General features: G+C 32.8%; 4 protein-coding genes across 4 annotated transcripts; 3 read left to right on the forward strand and 1 right to left on the reverse strand.

The window, feature by feature from the left end:
- Window positions 1-1,774: 1,774 nt before the first annotated feature.
- Window positions 1,775-3,544, forward strand: LOC110703058 (F-box/LRR-repeat protein 4-like). The gene has a single exon (XM_021880818.1). It carries the CDS (start codon window positions 1,775-1,777, stop codon window positions 3,542-3,544), a length of 1,770 nt encoding a protein of 589 aa, XP_021736510.1.
- Window positions 3,545-4,344: 800 nt separating this feature from the next.
- On the reverse strand, window positions 4,345-6,057 carry LOC110703060 (F-box/LRR-repeat protein 2-like). Its single transcript, XM_021880819.1, has one exon. It carries the CDS (start codon window positions 6,055-6,057, stop codon window positions 4,345-4,347), a length of 1,713 nt encoding a protein of 570 aa, XP_021736511.1.
- Window positions 6,058-10,889: 4,832 nt separating this feature from the next.
- LOC110703148 (F-box/LRR-repeat protein 2-like) lies at window positions 10,890-13,624 on the forward strand. Its single transcript, XM_021880892.1, has 2 exons — window positions 10,890-11,018; window positions 11,672-13,624. The coding sequence occupies exon 2, from the start codon at window positions 12,038-12,040 to the stop codon at window positions 13,523-13,525; it is 1,488 nt and encodes a 495-aa protein (XP_021736584.1). The 5' UTR covers window positions 10,890-11,018; window positions 11,672-12,037; the 3' UTR covers window positions 13,526-13,624.
- Window positions 13,625-14,441: 817 nt separating this feature from the next.
- On the forward strand, window positions 14,442-15,401 carry LOC110703061 (F-box protein SKP2A-like). Its single transcript, XM_021880820.1, has one exon. It carries the CDS (start codon window positions 14,442-14,444, stop codon window positions 15,399-15,401), a length of 960 nt encoding a protein of 319 aa, XP_021736512.1.
- The last annotated feature ends 5,192 nt before the right edge of the window (window positions 15,402-20,593 follow it).

The raw sequence follows: 20,593 nt of genomic DNA on the forward strand, positions 1-20,593 counted from the left end.
ACGTCCTTTGGGAATAAAATAATAATCTGTTTGTAAAATAACATGTTTTGCTTCCTTTTGTGAACTTGTCATTAATTTTATACCTTAGCATTAAAAATTCACAAGTGAACAACTAATTGTAGTTTTTTATTTGTCTAAGATTAATAAATTATTGAAACTATTAATAGAGTAATACATGTCTCTAAACAAATATGTCTCATAGCCGGTTGATTTTTATTTATTTATTTATTTATTTTTTATTTTTTTTATTTTTTACGAATTCTACCAACCTATCACGTCATGTCTCATGTGTTTTTGTTGAGCAAAAATTAGGTGAATTAAACTTTAGAAGACGGAGTAATTTTTTTGTGATCAACCCGCGTATGTCACACTATGTCAAATTGTAGTATATTACAAAGAAAAACGCTCTTGGCTTGATTAAATTATCTCGTGAAGAAAAACCACTCAAAAGATCACAAAAGCAATACATTTTCATGTTGCAAATAACTGCTTGATGAATGCTGGGAGATGATCTTTGATTGTCTCGAGCATGAAAGAGACCGAGAATAAATTACTTTAGTCTGCAAGAGAGTCCTGTCGATTACCAATTCTCTACGAGTTAGCATAGAAGTACCCAGATTATACTCCAATCTCAACCATCTCTAGGCTGCTGCAACACGATTCTCCAACATTTTACTGCTTCTGAATGTTTATTTTCTGCTTTCATAATCAAGATCTGTATGATACTTCATTACTTTTATTCTGTTGTGTTACGACTGTTGACTCACCTTGGTTTGAAGTAGAGGATAAACCTGTTGTTTTTCTTTTTTTTTTTTTTTTTAAATTAGAATGTAATTTACTCAAGAAAGTAGCTAGCTTAGACATGGAACTTCCGGTAGTGCACCGGATTGAGTCTAAACAGAATCAGTCTCGGCACTCAGGTACAGAAATACTCATCGCCGAGGAGGATCAGTGAGAAACATACTCTAAAAATAAAGACAACTACTATATATATAGTCATGCCAACGTAAAGTTAAGGCTTTCAGTCACAATATCTAATATGGTAGTAACTAGCAAATAGCATTAAAATTTTAACAACTTAGGCAAAGAGCTAAAAACAGAGGAAAAGCAGAAACTGAAATCACACATTACTATATATAGGACCTCACAGAGTCACAGATATAGAGCACATGGAACGGAAACAATTTGACAATAATCTATAAGAAAAAATATAGTTAAGTGAGATCTAAAAGGAAGCAAACAAATGGAGACAGAGAGAGTACGTTAGAAAACTGATTTTTGCCTTTTGTCTACTACACTTGTATGAGTGTACCAAACGCGCACACGTGAACAAATGAACAATATAGGTCACTTATTACTATTGAAAGCAAAGTGTTGAGCTAATTTATTTATTTTATTTTTTCTATATCGGGATAAACTAAGTACGTCTTAATAATGACACCGTTAAATCATCTTTGAACAAATCATATCTCATAGTTGATCAACTCTATATATTAATGAATCTTCAGAAGACCGAGTAACTTGTTAAGGGATTTTTTTGTATCCAGATTTAGGTGATCAATCACGTAATCGAAACCATGTCAAATATATATATATATATATATATATATATATATATATATATATATATATATATATATATATATATATATATATATATATATATATATATATATATATGAGAAAAAAAAATAAAAAAATGAAACCAAGTCAAAAGCAATGCATTTTTTGATGTTGCTAATAATCTGATTTGACCCTGTTAGAGCAGATGGAAATGGAAGAAGAAGAAAGCAAAGAATTGCTCGACGAATGCTGGGAGATGATCTTTGATCGTCTTGAGCATGAAAGTGACCGAGAATCAATCACATTAGTTTGCAAGAGGTTCCTGTCAATTACCAATACTTTACGAGATAGTATAAAGTTCTCAGATTGTACACCAATCTCAACTACCTCTAGGCTGCTGCAACGATTCTCAAACCTTAAGAAGATACGGTTCTGTAACTTTTCAGGAGACCTGAATGAAGCCGTTGTTGCGATTGCAAGGTCAGGGTTGGACCTAGAAGAGTTGTTGGATGTGTCACATGATAGAAGACAACCAGCATTTTGGTTGGAGGAGCTAGGTTCAAAGATGCAGAATCTGAAAGTACTGAGGTTTGCAAGTGGACAGGGAGATGCTGATCTTGTCAGAGTAGCAGACTCGTTCCCTGAGCTCGAGGAGCTGCAGATTGGGGACTGTCGTAGTAGAGGTGATTATCGTACCATTGTTGTGACTGGTGAAGGGATAGAGTATCTGTCATCCAAGCTCAAGAAATTACGCAAAATAGATATTTCGGAGAAACAGCCTAAACCACATATATCAGATAAGTCCCTTGTTTCGCTGTCAAAAAATTGTGCATTACTAGAGCAGATTAAACTTCGTTATTGTTATTCTGTGACAGAATGTGGTATTTCATTCCTTATAAATAATAGCCATCATTTAAACTCCTTACATTTATTTGCATATATTAAGATTGGATCATTCGGAGCCAAAGGCTGTACTAATCTTCTAACCAACTTACGATCTCTAAGGCTCCAATGGGTAGACATATCGGATGAGTTTCTGATTTCTTTAGTAGAAGCGCGAATTCCACTTACTGACTTGGCTCTCTCATATTGCAAAAACTACACATTTACCGGGTTTTTAAGGCTCCTACAGTACATTTCTCAATCTCTGAAATCTTTAAAGTTGGGGGAAGTTGAATTCCTCACAAATGAGCATATAGAGTACTTGTCCCCTTTTCTCCAAAACTTGACATCAATTAAGCTCATTGATTGTTCCAATCTATCTGATTCCGCTTTTGTTATGATCACACAAACATGCCCTCGTCTATACCATTTTAAAATGACCAATTCAAGCATCAGAAGAGAAAATTACAAATTTGATGGCCTAGAGAAGAAAAACTCTGCAATAAAGCACTTGGACCTGTCATCACATCAAAACTTAAGCCATTCAGTTCTGAAAAGGCTTCTTACCATCTGTCCTGGAGTGGAGAAGCTAAAGCTACGCGATTGTTCTTTCCTACAATCTGATTGTCTGAATGTTTATGATATTCTAGAGTGCAACAGGCGCCTTGTGAAATTGGATTTAAGTAGATCACATCATCTGAAATATTCCAGAAAAAGCATGGAATCCTCAATGTTAGAAGAGTTGATAGCTAAGAATTCATGGATAGGCGATGATTTTCTTACAAAGTTAGGGATGATCAGCCCTAGATTGATTCACCTCGATCTTGAGGGCTGCAGAAGAGTGACAGATGAAGGGGTTAGGGAAGTGGTGAAATTGTGTAAACGACTGAGATACTTGAGCATTAGTTCTTGTAAAAATGTGGATTTCAGCATAATAGCATGGATAGTTATTAACAGTCCATCCTTGAGAAAACTGGTCTCACCATCTAATAAGTACCCAAACGACGAATACCAGAAACTCTTCTTGCAGAGAGGCTGTCTTGTCCTTAAGGGTTTAGAATACTCATATGATTCATATGTTGACCACTATGCATTATAAGTTATAGTCTGAAATTGTTTATATTGTAATAAGTACACTAGTAGATTGTTATCACAATTTACTGAATTTGAATGTTTCTTTTCTGCTTTCATGATCAAAATCTGTATGATGCTCCCTTTCTTTTATTCTGCTGTGTTACAGCTATTACCTCACCTTGGTTTAAAGTAGAGGATAAAACTGTTGAATTTTTAAGTGTGAAATGTAATTTCCTCAAGAAAGTAACTAGACAAGGAACTTTCAATCAGTAATTAATCATGCACAGGATGGATTCAGAAACAGAATCAGTCTCGGAATTCAGGAGTAAAATACTCATGACCGAGGAGGATAAGAAAGAACATACTCTAAACGTTAAGACAACAACTATATGTCTATAAACAACCTAAAGTTAAGGCTTCCAAAGTATTAACCAACTGATGAACATTGTTTTTTCAATATCTAATATGGTAGCAAGTAGCATTGAACTTCTAACAACTTAGGCCAAGGGCTAAAAACAGAGGAAAAGCAGCAACTTATAATCACACATTACTACTAATCTATAAGAAATAACCCTCATTTGAGATCGTGTTAGATTCATTTTAATGTCAGTTTGATACCAATTGGAAGCTCCATGTCGAGAGGAGTTAATTACATTTGTAACTTAAAAATCAACAGGTTTATCCTCAACCTTCAAACCAAGGCGAGGTAAGTAGGTAACATAACAAAATAAAAGAAATGGAGTATTATCAATGTATCATACATCTCGTCAAAAATAAAATAAAAATGTCATACAGAATTTGATCATGAAAGCGGATATAAAATATTCAGATACGCTTTGGATCCTTGAGGACAAGACAGCCTTGCTGCAGGAAGAGTTTCTGGTTTTCGTCATCTGGGTATTTGCAAGATGATGACACCAGTTTTCTCAATGATGGTCTGTTTCTCACTATCCATGGTATTATATTGATATCCAAATTCCAACAGGAACTTATGGTCAAGTATCTCAGTTGTTTACACGATTTCACCACTTCCTTTACACCTTCTTCTGTCACATGAAGGCAAAACTCCAGATCCAGGTGAATCAATCTGGGGCACATCCTCCCGAAGTTTATAAGCATTTCATCATTTAAATCTGAAAACTTCAAAATCAGCTTCTCTAACACTGACAACTCCATGTCTTTTGCAGTTAAATACTTGATACCAAGGCATCCTCTTAAATTCAGTTCCACAAGCTTCTTGTTGCACTCTAGTATATCAGGAACATTCAGTTTATCATGGCGTACGAATTTACAATGACTTAGGTCGAGCTTCTCCACTTCGGGAAATATGGTAAGAAGCCTTTTCAGAACTGTAAGGCTAAAGTCATAATGAAATGCTAGGTTCAAGTACTTTACTGCACGGTTCTTCATTAGGCCATCATAATTGTATTCTTCTGTTCCGAGGCTTGAACCAGTCATCGCAAAATGGCACAGACGAGGGCATCTTTGTGTGATCATAACAAAAGCTGAATCAGATAGATTGGAACAATTAAAGAGCTTAATTGATGTCAGGTTTTGGAGAAAACAGGACAAGTACTCTATATGCTCATTTGTGAGGAATTTTACTCCCAAGTCTAAAGACTTCAAAGATTGAGATGTTTGCAGCAGGAGCCTTGAGATCCCGGTAAACGTGTAGCTTTTGCAATCTATTACAGCCAAGTCGGTAAGAGATAGTCGTGCTTCTGCTATAGAAAAGAGAAACTTATCCGATATGTCAACATCTTGGAGCCTTAGAGATCGTAAGTTGGCTAGGAAATTAGAAGAGCCATTAACTCCAAATGTATCAATCTTAAGATCTTTAAGTATGTAAAATAATTTCAAATGATGGCTATTGTTAACAAGGAATGAAATCCCTTCTACTGTCACTTTATTACACTGATAAATTTTTATATGCTCGAGTAATGGACAGTTTTTTGACAGAGAAACAAGGGACTTATCTGTTATAAATGCTCTGTTAGAAAGGTCTATCTTGCGTAATCTTTTGAGCTTGGATGACATGTAATCCACCCCTTCATCAGTGACAGTAGTAGTATACTCTCCTTCATGATCGATATAAAGTTCTTCAAGATTAGGAAACGAGTCTGCTATTCTGGCAAGATCAACATCTCCACGTCCACCTGAATATTTGAGTACTTTCAGATTCTTCATGTTTGAACTCAGCTCCTCATACCAAACTGCTCGTTTATATTGATCGTGTGACAAAGCAATCAACTCTTCCAAGTCCAAACCTGACCGTGCAATCAAAGTAACAGCTTCATTCAGGTCTCCTCTAAAGTTACAGAACTGTATCTTTTTAAGGTTGGAAAATCGCTGCATTAGCCTAGAGATGGTTGAGATTGGTGTATAATCTGAGAACTTTATGCTAACTCGTAAGGAATTGGTGATTGATAGGAATCTCTTGCAGACTAAAGAGATTGATTCTTGGTCCCTTTTATGATGGAGACGATCAAAGATCATCTCCCAGCATTCATCGAGCAAATCTTTGCTTTCTTCTTCCATTTTGATCTGCACTAATGGATGGAATTGGATCAGATTATTAGCAACATGAGAAAAGATATTGCTTTTGATTTTGGTTTCCTTAACATAACAATGTGATCTATTTGTGCACAAAATAAAATAAAAAATAAATAATGTGTTTTATCATTATGTACAAAACAAGGTTATTATCAAGGCAGTGCATTTATTTTTTTAACATATATATTATGCTTTGACATAGTTTCTATTAGTGATTGATCACCTAAATCGGAACAAAAATCCCCTTACAAAAGTTGCTCAGTCCTGAAGTCTAATTTACTTAATCTGAACAAAAATCCCCTTACGTGATAGGCTAATAGTATTCATTCATATACAAATAGACCTGCTTTATTGTAGATTCATTCAAATACAAGCACTATTATTTATTAATGGTGTCATTATTGAGACCTACTTATTAGTAAAGAATAATAAATAAATAAACTTAACACTATGCACGTCTTTAAGCGAATTAATGCTATCTCATAGCAGATCGAATTTTTATACGAACTAATAAGTGCCTCCGAGCTTTGCCCATTTCAGAGACCGATTTTATTTATTAGTGATATGATGTGCTATAAGCCAATTATGTCACATTTTTTTATTTGCCGAACAATACTTTAGTGAACTAAATTTCATATATATATATATATATCAATAATCATCAATCAATCAATAATATATACTAAAAGACACACCAGCAATGACACGTGTCATTTTCTGGTGTGTCCTTTAGGTTTTATTATTTTTTTAAAATAATCTTTAGTAAACAAATCTTATACATCAACAAAAAAAATAGCAAAATCTAATATATATAAATAAAGTAGGCATTTTTCGGAAGCATTCGGGGCGCCACATAAGAAAAGTAAATATTTCGTCCAATGATAAATTAGATTTTTATTTTAATTTTGAATAAAATAATTGTATCGCCACGTAGGTAAAAGTAGCGAATAAGATATGGTATTTATCTTATAAAATTTTAATGCCACATAAAAAAATTGTATCGCCACGTAGGTAAAAGTAGCGAATAAGATATGATATTTATCTTATAAAATTTTAATGCCACGTGGATGAAAAACCACAAATTTTATTTATCATTATCTTTATTTGTCTTATAATAATTTTTTTTAAAAAAAATTCTTAAAAAGAAAAGTGCACAAATTTTACCAACGTAGAATAGGAATGACAACTCCACTTTAATAATGCAACCGAATCAAAATTATCTTAAAATGATTTATTTATTTATTTATATTTTTTACCATTAAAGTATAATAAGTATGAAAATTCCACTTTAATACTTAACACTTTCGGTCAAATAAAAATTTAAGGGAAAATTATCTAGCTTGTGACACTATATCACAAGTACTAAATAATACCTCCGAAAAAAATTATATTTAAATGATAAAGTATCATTATAAGATAAATTTTGATAGTGTTTATGATAAGAAATTAAAATTGTTCATTAATCTTAATTTTTTTATACCTATTGTTATAAATTGACACATATACGACACCAACAAAATTTCATATTTATACAAAATTCGCATCTAGAGAATTTTGTATTGGTAATTTTGTGTCGGTTTTAGGTCATCAATGGTAGGGTACTTTTTAGCTTAATTTCATATGTTTATGTGTTTGTTTGATGAATTTCGTTTTTACATGCACATCAAAGAATTAAATTCGAGCAAAAATAATTAAAAATTCAAAGTACGAGTTTTTCACCTGTTTGATGTACTAAATTTCTGCAAACAAAATAGCTTAATAAGTCTGGATATGGTAATATTGGACGAAGAGGTATTTTTAAAAACAAATATTGTGATTTGGATTGCATAATCAACTTATTAAATTAATTTAATTTCTTATTTTTAATTTCAGGGTGATTACACAAGTTCATGCCTCAATTTAAAGACAACTGTGTTGAACATTTTCGTCCAAACTTGATTGAAGACTATGAAATGTTTACTCTATTAGAAACTTTTCAGTCGTTCCAAATAATAAGTAATATCGCGTTGTCATATCGACAACAAAATAATGATTCAATAATTAATGATGAAAAAAATTCCAATGCATAGATTTGATTTTATACATTCACAATTTTTAGATCTATTTCGCAACAATTATATCGATATTTTTTATTAGGTTTTAATAATATTCTTACATATATTTATGTGTATCTAGTAATTTTTTTTTACATTTTGCTTATGTGTAATTTTTTTAATGTTCTTATTGAAATATTTATTAGGAAAAACAAGTTTATGTAAAGCTTTGGAATAATATTTTGTTGAGCATACCAAACAGAAAAATCAACTTAAGTTTGTTTTTTTGTAAAAAAATTATTCTTATTCATTAGTCAAGTATGCAAAACATGAATTTGTTAAATTGAAATAAACTATGAAAATATTATCTCATTCGTCGGGTGGTTAAATAAAATCATTTAGATCGATCAAAAGATTTTTTAATTCTATTAAAAAAATTAATTTTTTTAATTAATTTTTTAAAATATACTACTTCTAATATAAAAGATAATAAGAAATTACAAAAATAATATACAAAATGAAATACAAAAAAACCGTGCATCGCACGGGCTTACATCTAATAATACATAAAGAAAAGATTTGACAAATCTTATACATAGTACATAGATAGCAAAATAATATATAAATCAGAGATTTGATATGTCTTTCCATGTAAATAAAAAAAAAATAGTAAATCAGATTTTTAACATAATTGTGCCATAATTACAACAATAATTATATTATTTTTATTTAATTGTTAAATATATGTTAATATCATCAATAATCAATCAATAATAATCTAATATATATAAATAAAATAGGCATTTTTCAAGAGCCTTTGGCGCGCCACATAAGAAAATGTAATATTTTGACCAATGAAAAATTAGAATAATAATTTATTTTAGAATTAAAAAATTCACTCACCACCTAAGCAAAAGTGACAAATAAGATTCAAGAATTTTACCACATACATAAAACAACGAATTGTGAATAATTAAAATTTAAATAATACAAAAAACTAAAAATTATCTTTTTGAAAAAAACTAACAATAATCTTTAAATATTAGGATATAAATTATTAAAAAAAATATATTAATTAGTACTTTTAATTTTTTGATATTTATCAACAATGTTAAGACACGTGCATTATAAGTTATCATAAGGTTGTGTGCATTATAAGATAATTTTTGACAATACAAGCTCAAGAAACATAAATAAATAATACTTAAAATTATATCACAAATAATATTAGATTTAAATTATAAGCGTTTTTAATAAAATTTGTGATACCTACGATTATAAGATAATTTTTTACAGCATTATAAATTAACGCATCATACGAAATACAAAACCAATCAAGGGAATTTGTGTTAGTAATTTTCTCTCAGTTTTAAGTCATCAATGGTTGGGTAAATCTTAACTTAATTTTTTAAAATTTTATATTTGTAATTATTACTTACATTATGTTTTTTGGGATATTTAACGAGTATATGTGTATGTTTTGTTTAATTTATTGAATTTTGTTTTTACATGCCTATCTAATTTAATTGGGGAATTAAATTCGAGCAACAATTGATTGGAAAATCAAAGTACGAGCTCTCGCCTATTTGACACACTAAACATCCCCAAATTAAACAAGATAGCTTAATAAGTTTGTATATGGTCCAATTGGACAAGGAGGTATTATATTTTTATAAATTGTTTATCTTTATTAAATTTCATTAATATACACCTTTTTGGTTTTTTTATTAATTAGTATAATGAAAAAATCTAACTTAATTTCTTATTTTTAATTGTAGGGTGATTACGTTCATGCCTCAATTAAAGCCAACTTTGTCCAACACTTTCGTCCAAAATATATTGAAGGAAATAATTTCCTTATATGGAGCATGTTTATTTTAGCTTTGGAATTACAATATTTTCTTCAAAATACATAAATATTTTAACAAAACAAAAAGAATACATAATAATTAGAATTAACATATTCAATTTCCAATAAATACTTAGAAACTAATCTAAATAAATACTACTCATGTACAAAGGGATTTATAAAAAAGATTTATAAGTTTTTTAAAAAGGGAAAAAAAAAGATTCAAAAATATTACAATAAAATTCATGCATCGCACGGGCTTACATCTAGTATATATATATATTTTAACCAGATTTAGGTGATCAATCTACAGTGTATTTGAAACTATGTCAATGCTTGAAAAGGAAAAAATGAGGATTTTCCCATAAATCCCATGAGACCCCAAGAGGCGATTTTGGTGTTTAAAAACTAGAAACCATCACTTTATCTCTCAATTTAGTCTATTATATAAAATTATAAATGCTTCTTTTGAGCAACTTAAATATCACCCTGTGCCAAACTACCAATCGATTAGTGATCATGTTAGTTCCAAATAACATTGCATGCATGACCTCATGATTCATCCCCTACCCTTATCATAATTTGAGTTTTCAACACAAAGTCTCAAAATGTTTATAATGTCCAATTTCGTTCTCCGTATATTATAGCCTTAAATTTAGCGTTCAAATAACACTTTCAAACCCGTAAAGGTTGGACATAAGATGCTTTCCACCACAATTCCTAATGGACTTAGGGCTTGTTCACATTCACTGAACTGATTTGAGTTGAACTGAATTGTACTGATTGGAGCTGAATTGAACTGAAAATTTTACGAGAGAAGAAAATTAGGAGCTGAACTGAAATTAAGCTGAAGTGAACAGGCTTTTAAGAAGACATTTGAATTTCTTTTTTTATGCTTAAAAGTCAAAACCAATTCATTCATTCATGAAAAAAAACTCCACCTTTTTGCTCTAGTTAAAATAACCTGTAACGGTGGCTCTCGGTGGTGCCGTCGCCCGCTGAGCTACTCAGGCACCTCTGCGTCACCATCCATTCTTTAATCTCCGGCGAATTTCAATCTGTAGGTATGAAATTCATTACTCAATTTTTATTCTAATTCTCAATTGGTTCTATTCAATATTATCTGATGTATGAATCCAGAAATTATAAAAGTTAGATCGAAATTTTCTTACTAATCGAGCAATGTAATCAACTCAAAGTTAATTTGATTGATAGATAATTCAATTTGTATGTGTTCAGATTTTGAATTTGCTGGGTTTCTGGAATAAATTAATCAAGTATTGAATAATTTATAGATTTTTGCAATACACTGACTTGATAACCTTGTCTGTAAATAAAACCAGTGTAAAAACTTGAAAAGTTCAGATCACATTGTTGTGTAAAGGAAACCAAGTCAAAACTCGAAAGATCAGAACAAGTTGTTTTGTAAAAAAAAAAAACAGTTAAAACTTGTAAAGATCAAATCACATTATTATGTAAAGGAAATTAAGTCAAATCTCGAAAAGATCAGTTCATGTTGTTTTGTTAAGAAAATCAATCCAAAGTTGAAATGATCAAATGACATTGTTATGTAAAGGCAACCAAGTCAAAACTTAGCTTGAAAAGATCATGTCACGTTGTTTTGGAAAGAAAACCAGTCAATGATCGAATTACATTGTTATTTAAAGCAATACATTCTCAGTGTTGCAAATAATCTGATCTGATCTCATTTGGGCAGATAGAAATGGAACAAGAAGAAGAAAGAAAAGAATTGCTCGACGATTGCTGGGAGATGATCTTTGATCGTCTCCAGTATAAAAGTGACAAAGAAGCAATCACTTTAGTCTGCAAGAGATTCCTGTCAATCACCAATTCCTTACGAGTTAGCATAAAGCTCTCAGATTATACACCAATCTCAATCCTTCCTAGGCTGCTGCAACGATTTTCAAACCTTAAGAAGATACAGTTCTGTAACTTCAGAGGAGACATGAATTAAGCTGTTGTTGCGATTGCACGATCCGGGTTGGACTTGGAAGAGTTGTTGGCTTTGTCTGATATTCACATTCAACGAGTAATTTGGTTAAAGGAGCTGGGTTCAGACATAATGAATCTCGATCTGGAATCATTCAAGCAACAAGCAGTTTGGTTAGAGGAGCTGGGTTCAAACATGAGCAATATGAAAGTACTCAAGTTTAATGGTGGACGGGGAGATGCTGATCTTATCAGAGTAGCAGACTCATTTCCTAAGCTCGAAGAATTGTATATCGAGCATGAAGGAGAAAGTAATATTGTTGTGACCGATGAAGGGATGGATTATATGTCATCCAAGCTCAAGAGATTACGCAAGATAGACCTTTCGAACAAAACACATATTTCAGATAAGTCCCTTGTTTCTCTGTCAAAAAACTGTCCATTACTCGAGCAAATTGAAATTAATGATTGTAATTCTGTGACAGAAGAAGGAATTTCATTCCTTGTTAACAACAGCCATCATTTGAACATGTTATACATATGTAAATATTTTAAGATTGATTCATTTGGAGTTAAAGGCTCTACTAATCATTTTCCAACAAACTTGCAATCTCTAAAGCTCCAAAATGTAGACATATCAGATGAATTTCTTGTTTCCATAATAGAAGCACGAATTCATCTTACCGACTTGGATCTAACAGATTGTGAAGGTTATACATTTACGGGGATCTCAAGGCTCCTACTGCACACTTCTCAAACTCTGAAATCTTTAGAGTTGGGGGGGTTCAGGGAATTAGAATTCCTCACAAATGAGCACATAGAGTACTTGTTGTCTTTTCTCCAAAACTTGACATCAATCACGCTCTTTAATTGTTCCAAGCTATCTGATTCAGCTTTTGTTATAATCACACAAAAATGCCCTCTTCTATGCCATTTTTCGATGACTGGTTCAAGCCTGGGAAAAGAAGAATACAATTATGATGGCCTAATGAAGAAAAATCGTGCAATAAAGTACTTGGACCTATCATCTCATCATGACTTTAGCCCTACAGTTCTGAAAAGGCTTCTTAACATGTGTCCTGAAGTGGAGAAGCTCAATCTAAGTCATTGCTTATTTCTAAGCCATGATAAACTGAATGTTCCCGATGTCCTACAATGCAACAGGAAGCTTGTGAAACTTGATTTAACAGGATCCCATCGTATCAAGGATGATTTAACCGGAAATGACATGGAGTTGGAGGTGTCAGCGTTAGAGAAGTTGATTGCAACATTTTCAGGGATAAACGATAAATTGCTTACCAAGTTGGGGAGTATCTGCCCCAGGTTGATTCACCTGGATCTGGAGGATTGCGATAAAGTGACAGAAGAAGGGGTAAAGGAAGTGGTGAAATTGTGTAAACGACTAAGATACTTGAGCATAAGTTGCTGTGAAAAAGTGAATTTCAATATAATACCATGGATAGTGACAAATAGACCATCCTTGAGAAAACTGGTGTCATCATCTCGTGATTATCCAGACGACGAAAACCAGAAACTCTTCCTGCAGCAAGGTTGTCTTGTCCTCAAGGATCCAAACTACCTTTTTAATTATGAAGATGAGTTTTCATGTAATCTGCCATAGTTTGAAATTGTATTTTTAATTATAAGTACACTAGTCGATTTTTATTGCCATTAACCGTGTCTGAATGTTTAATTTCCCCTTTCATGATCATAATCTATATGATATATTGATAATACTCCATTTATTCTTTCTTTTATTCTGCTGTGTTACCTCGCCTTGGTTTGAAGTTGTGGATAAACCTGTTGATTTCTAAGTTAAAAATGTAATTTACTAAAAAAATTAACTAGATGGGAACTTCCAATATGTAATAGTGCACCATATAAACAATCTCAGCACTCAGGACTCAGGAGCAGAAATACTCATCGCCGAGGAGGATCAGTGAGTAACATACTCTAAACGCTAAGACAACTATATATATAGTCAAGCCAACTTAAAGTTAAGGCTTCCAGTACTGTATAAACAACCTCAACAATATTATTTTTCAATAATATCTAATATGGTAGCATGCAGCATTTATGTCACCATTTCTGACTTTCAGAAAAATAGGAGTTTACCATTGAGAATTTCCATTTATTCTTTCTATATTGAGATGTATAATGTAAGCCTCAATAATGACGTCGTTAATCATCTTTAATTGAACAAATCCTATCTCATAGCTGATCAAATCTATATTTTAAGGAAATTCAACTTTAGAAGGACAAAGTAAATTTGTTAAGGGAATATTTATATCAAGATTTAGGTGATCAATCACGTTTCGAAACTATGTCAAAGCATATTATATAGATATAACAATGAAAAATAGATATAACAAAGAAAAAAAATGCAATGGGTTGCATTCATAACCTTGTTTTGTAAAGAAGACTAGTCAAAACTTGAAAAGATCACATTGTTATATATTGTAGAGGAAAGCAAGTCAAAAGCAATGCATTTTCTCATGCTGCTAATAATCTGATTGTACTCATAAGAGCATATGAAAATGGAAGAGGAAGCAAGCAAAGAATTGCCTGACGAATGCTGGGAGATAATCTTTAATCGTCTCAAACATGAAAGTGACCAAGAATCAATCACTTTAGTCTGCAAGAGATTTCTTTCAATCTCCGATTTCTTACGAGTTAGCTTAAAGTTATCAGGTTATACACCAATCACAGTCCTCTGTAGGCTACTGAAAAGATTCTCGAACCTTAAGAAGTTACAGGTCTGTAACTTCAGAGGAGACATGAATGAAGCTATTCTTGCTATAGCACGGTCTGGGTTGGACTTGGAAGAGTTGGTTGCTTTGTCAGATTGTCGAAGTCATCCGGAAGTTTGGTTAGAGGAGCTGAGTTCAAGCATGAAGAGTCTGAAAGTACTCAAGTTTACTGGTGGAGAAGGAGATGCTGATTTTGTCAGAGTAGCAGACGCGTTCCCACAGCTTGAGGAACTATATATCAAGGATGAAGCACCGTATATCATTTCTGTGACTGATAAAGGGATGGATTATATGTCATCCAAGCTCAAGAGATTACGCAAGATAGACCTTTCAAATAAATCACGGGTTTCAGATAAGTCCCTTATTTCTCTGTCAAAAAACTGTCCATTACTCGAGCAAATTGAAATTCATGACTGTAATTCTGTGACACAAGAAGGAATTTCATTCCTTTTTAACAACAGCCATCACTTGAACTTATTATACATATGTAAATATCTTAAGATTGATTCATTTGGAGTCGAAGGCTCTACTAATATCCTAACCAACTTACAATCTCTAAGGCTTCAATATGTAGACATACCGGATGAGTTTCTCTTTTCTATAATAGAAGCACGGATTCATCTTACTGACTTGGCTCTAACAGACTGCAAAAGCTACACCTTTGACCGGTATCTCAAGGCTCCTACATCACTCTTCTCAATCTCTGAAGTCTTTAGAGTTGGGGAGAGTAGAGTTCCTCACAAATGAGCATGTAGAGTACTTGTCGTCTTTTCTCCAAAACCTGACATCAATCAAACTCTTTAATTGTTCCAAGCTATCTGATTCAGCTTTTGTTGTGATCACACAAAGATGCCCTCATCTATGCTATTTTGTGATGACTGGTTCAAGCTTCGTTAGAGATGAGTACAATTATGATGGCCTAATTAAGAACCGTGCAATAAAGTACTTGGACATATCATCTCATCAGGAATGTAGGCCTAAAGCTCTGAAAAGGCTTCTTAACATATGTCCGGAAGTAGAGAAGCTCAAGCTACACGGTTGTTATCTCCTACCCGATGATCAACTGAATGTTCCTGATATTCTAAAGTGCAACAGGACCCTAGTGGAACTGGATTTTACCGGATCACATCATATCAGTGTAAAAGACATGGACTTGGAGTCGTCAGAGTTAGAGAAATTGATAGTGAAATTTTCATTGATAAATGATATATTTCTTACAAAGTTGGGGAGGATATGCCCCAGATTGATTCACCTAGATCTGTCGTATTGCAGTGAAGTGACAGAAGATGGGGTAAAGGAAGTGGTAAAATCGTGTAAACGACTGAGATACTTGAGCTTAAGTCGCTGTGAAAAAGTGGGTATTAACATAATACCATGGATAGTTGCAAACGGACCATCCTTGAGAGAACTGGTGTCATCATCTCGCAACTACCCAAACGACGAAAATCAGAAACTCTTCCTGCAGCAAGGCTGTCTTGTCCTCAAGGATCCAAACTACCCCTTAAATAATGAAGATGAGTTTATGTGTAACATGTTATAGACTTTTAGAGTGGAATTATGTATATAAATAATAAGTACACTAGTAGATTGTATTGCAATTTACTGTGTCTGAATGTATATAATAATAAATGATCTGTATGATATGTTAATAAAACTCCATTCCTTTTATTCTGCTGTATTACCTCGCCTTGATTTAAAGTTGAGGATAAACCTGTTGATTATAGTGCACCGGAGTCAGAAACAGAAACAGTCTTGACACTCAGGAGCAGAAAAACTCATCGCGGAGAAGGATCAGTGAGTAACATACTCTAAAATATAAATATATAAGACAGTAACTATATATATAGTCAAGCCAATGTAAAGTTCTAACAATATCTAATATGAAGTGTCTAATATGGTAGCAAGTAGCAATTAAGTTCTAACAACTTAATCAGGCCAAGAGCTAAAAGCAGAGGAAAAGCAGCAACTGAAATCATTCATTATTGTATGTCATAAGATCTTGCAGGTATAGAATTCATGGAACATAAACAGATTGACACTAATCGTGAAGAAATAATATAGATATGGGATTTCTTGTTAAATTTGTTTAAATGTGTAATGTAAGAATATTGGTTTTTTTAATAATAATTTTGTGTATAACATTGGAGATATTCATGATTTAAAATGTGCCTATGGCTCTATTCATGCTTTTAGTCTCGAAAACTGAAAAGTAAAAAAGAACAAACAAATGGAGACGTAGAAAACAGATGTTTTCAACTACACGTGTATAGTTGTGTATCATATGCCCAAACGTGAACGAATGAGCATTTATAGGTTGCTTGTTATTATTGAAACTTATAATTTTTTAAAGCATAGTGTTAAGCTAAGTTTTTCTATATTGGGATATATAATAGCTGATTGAATTTATATACGAATGCTATTAGCCAATCATGTAATGTGTTTCAGAGCAATAATTAAGTGAACTCAACTTCAGAAGGACAAATTATCCTTTCTTTTTTGCTGTAAATTTTGTAAATGCATATAAATTCAATGGCTTGATTACCTTGTTTTGGAAAGAAAATCAGTCAAAAGTTGAAAAGATCAGATTGCATTGCTATGTAGAGGAAACCTGTCAAAACTTGAAATGATCATATTCCATCGTTAAGTAAAGAAACTAAGTCAAGTGTTAAAAAAATAATAATAATAATAAAAAAAAAAACTTGGTCAAAACTCGAAAAATCAGACCAAGTTGTTTTGTAAAGAAAACCAGTTAAAACTTGAAATGATCAAATCATATTATTATGTAAAGGAAAGCTAAGTCAAAACTCGAAAAGATCAGTTCATGTTGTTTTGTAAAGAAAACCAATCAAAACTTGAAAAGATCAAATCACATTGTTATGTAAAGGAAATCAAGTCAAAACTCGAACACATCAGATCACGTTGTTTTGTAAAGAAAACTAGTCCAAACTTTAAATGATCAAATCACATAGTTATGTAAGGGAAACCAAGTCAAAACTTAACTTGAAAAGATCAGATCATGTTGTTTTGGAAAAGAAAATTAGTCAATGATCAAATTGCATTGTATTTAAACCAAGCCTAAAGCAATACATTCTCAATGTTGCAAATTTTATATAATCTGATCCCATTTAAGCAGATAGAAATGGAAAAAGAAGAAAGAAAGAAAAGAATTGCTCGACGATTGCTGGGAGATGATCTATAATCGTCTTGATCATGCAAGCTATCAACAATCATTCACCTTAGTCTGCAAGAGATTCCTCAAAATCACTAATTCCCGGCGAGTTAGCATAAACTTCTCAAGTAATACACCAATCACAATCCTCTGTAGGCTGCTGGAAAGATTCTCCAATCTTAAGAAGATAAAGGTTTGTAACTTCAAAGGAGAAACTTATGAAGCTATTCTTGAAATTGCACGGTCTGGGTTGGACTTGGAAGAGTTGATTGCTTTGTCATATCGTCGAAGTTATCCAAAATTTTGGTTAGAGGAGCTGGGTTCAAACATGAAGAATCTGAAAGTACTCAAGTTTACTGGTGCAGAAGGAGATGCTGATTTTGTCAGAGTAGCAGACACGTTCCCACAACTCGAGGATCTTCATATCGAGGATGAAGCACCACATTTTATTTCTGTGACCGATGAAGGGATAGATTATATGTCATCCAAGCTCAAGAGATTACGCAAGATAGACCTTTCGCATAAATCACGAATTTCAGATAAGTCCCTTATTTCTCTGTCAAAAAACTGTCCATTACTAGAGCAAATTGAAATTCAAAATTGTAATTCTGTGACACAAGAAGGAATTTCATTCCTTGTTACCAATAGCCACCATTTGAACTTATTAGACATATGTAATTATCTTAAGATTGAAACATTTGGAGTCAAAGGCTCGACTAATTTCCTAACCAACTTACGATCTCTAAAGCTTCAACATGTAGACATATTGGATGAGTTCCTCTTTTCTATAATAGAAGCACGGATTCATCTTACCAACTTGGCTCTGATGAATTGCAAAAGCTACACTTTCACCGGGATCTCAAGGCTCCTACAACACTCTTCTCAATCTCTGAAATCTTTAGAGTTGGGGGGGTCCAGGGGAGTAAAATTCCTCACAAATGAGCATATAGATTACATGTCGTCTTTTCTCCAAAACCTGACATCAATCACTCTCTTTAATTGTTCCAAGCTATCTGATTCAGCTTTTGTTATGATCACACAAAGATGCCCTCGTCTGTGCCATTTTGTGATGACTGGTTCAAGCCTCGGAAAAGAAGAACACAATTATGATGGCCTAATGGAGGAGAACCGTGCAATAAAGTACTTGGACCTATCATCTCATCGTGAAGTTAGGCCTACTGCTCTGAAAAGGCTTCTTAACATATGTCCCGAAGTGGAGAAGCTCAAGCTACAAGATTGTTTTTTCCTACCTGATGATCAACTGAATGTTCCTGATATTCTAGAGTGCAACAGGAGCCTTGTGGAACTGAATTTAACCGGATCCCATCCTATCACTGTAAAAGACACGGAGTTGGAGTCGTCAGTGTTAGAGAAATTGATTGTAAAAATTTCAATGATAAATGATATATCTCTTAAGAAGTTGGGGAAGATAAGCCCCAGATTGATTCACCTGGATTTAACGCGTTGCAGTGAAGTGACTGCAGAAGGGGTAAAGGAAGTAGTGAAATCGTGTAAACGACTGATATACTTGAGCATAAGTTGCTGTGAAAATGTGGATATCAATGTGATACCATGGATAGTGACAAACAGACCATCCTTGAAAAAACTGCTGTCATCATCTCGTTGCTACCCAGACGACAAAACCCATAAACTCTTCCTGCAACGAGGCTGTCTTGTCCTCAAGGATCCAAGTTTCATCCCTAAAGGAGATAAGCTTTTGTGTTATTTGTAATAGTTTGAAATTGTGTTTGATTGTTATTGCAACTTACTATGTCCAAAATGAATGTTTAATTTTCACTTTCATGATCAAGATTTGTATGATGAGACTAATTCCATTTCTTTTATATCAAGATAATTTTTGTTGATTTTTTAGGTTAAAAATGTAGTTTTCTATAGATGTTTCAAAAAAAAAAGTTTTCTATAGATAATAACTATATTAAAAAGTTGAAATATACAGGCAGATATCCATCAAAATCTACTATTGTAAGTAAGAAAGCTCGAGTGTATTTAACCAAATGAGTCATCACAATATATTTATCAGATGAACCAATAGTGTATGCAGATCATCAATGAACTAGACTTTATAATGTCATTTGCACTCAGTTTTATTTAGTTATTATACTAGCTTAGTTACATAGTAAGTAAGACTGTACCAGGATTAATTAATGGTCTTCTTATCACTTTCATCAGAAGCCTTGACTAGAAAGACAGCTTTGCCAATTGCCATTAGCAATTTTATCGCCGGGAGAAACAGAATCATAGTCCATCAAGTATGCTTCAATCTCCATTTCCTTGGCGGCTTCACTTGTAACATAGCTAAAGAATTAAGAGTTAAGAGACATCAGGATTGGCTAGTACATAACCAAAGCACCCAAAAACTTATCTAAGAAAAGTACTTCTATTAAAAACCCTTATGCAATGTCCAATTCACCAAGCGTCAAGTAGAAAACACAATATAGAAAGTAAGGGAAATGGAAGGTAGAAATTTGCAGGTTTCAAACAACAAACAGGCAATCTATAGTGTAAATATTGGGCACCTAATGGACTATTTCTTAGATTTGTGGACCAACTTATAGCTACTTTACTTCAGCTAATTATGGGTTGTAAACTGGTAATCCAAATGCATTGCCCAAAAGAACAACAATTTTTACAAAGAAGTTATATTCTTGATGTTAAAATTTTCTCATGTCCTATATTGAAGCAGGATAATACCCCAAAAGAATTGCAGACGATGTTACCAGAAAATAAAGTGGCATTTAGAGTTGGAACT

The sequence above is a fragment of the Chenopodium quinoa genome, unplaced genomic scaffold, assembly GCF_001683475.1.
Source record: "Chenopodium quinoa cultivar QQ74 unplaced genomic scaffold, ASM168347v1, whole genome shotgun sequence".
Lineage (NCBI taxonomy): Eukaryota > Viridiplantae > Streptophyta > Magnoliopsida > Caryophyllales > Amaranthaceae > Chenopodium > Chenopodium quinoa.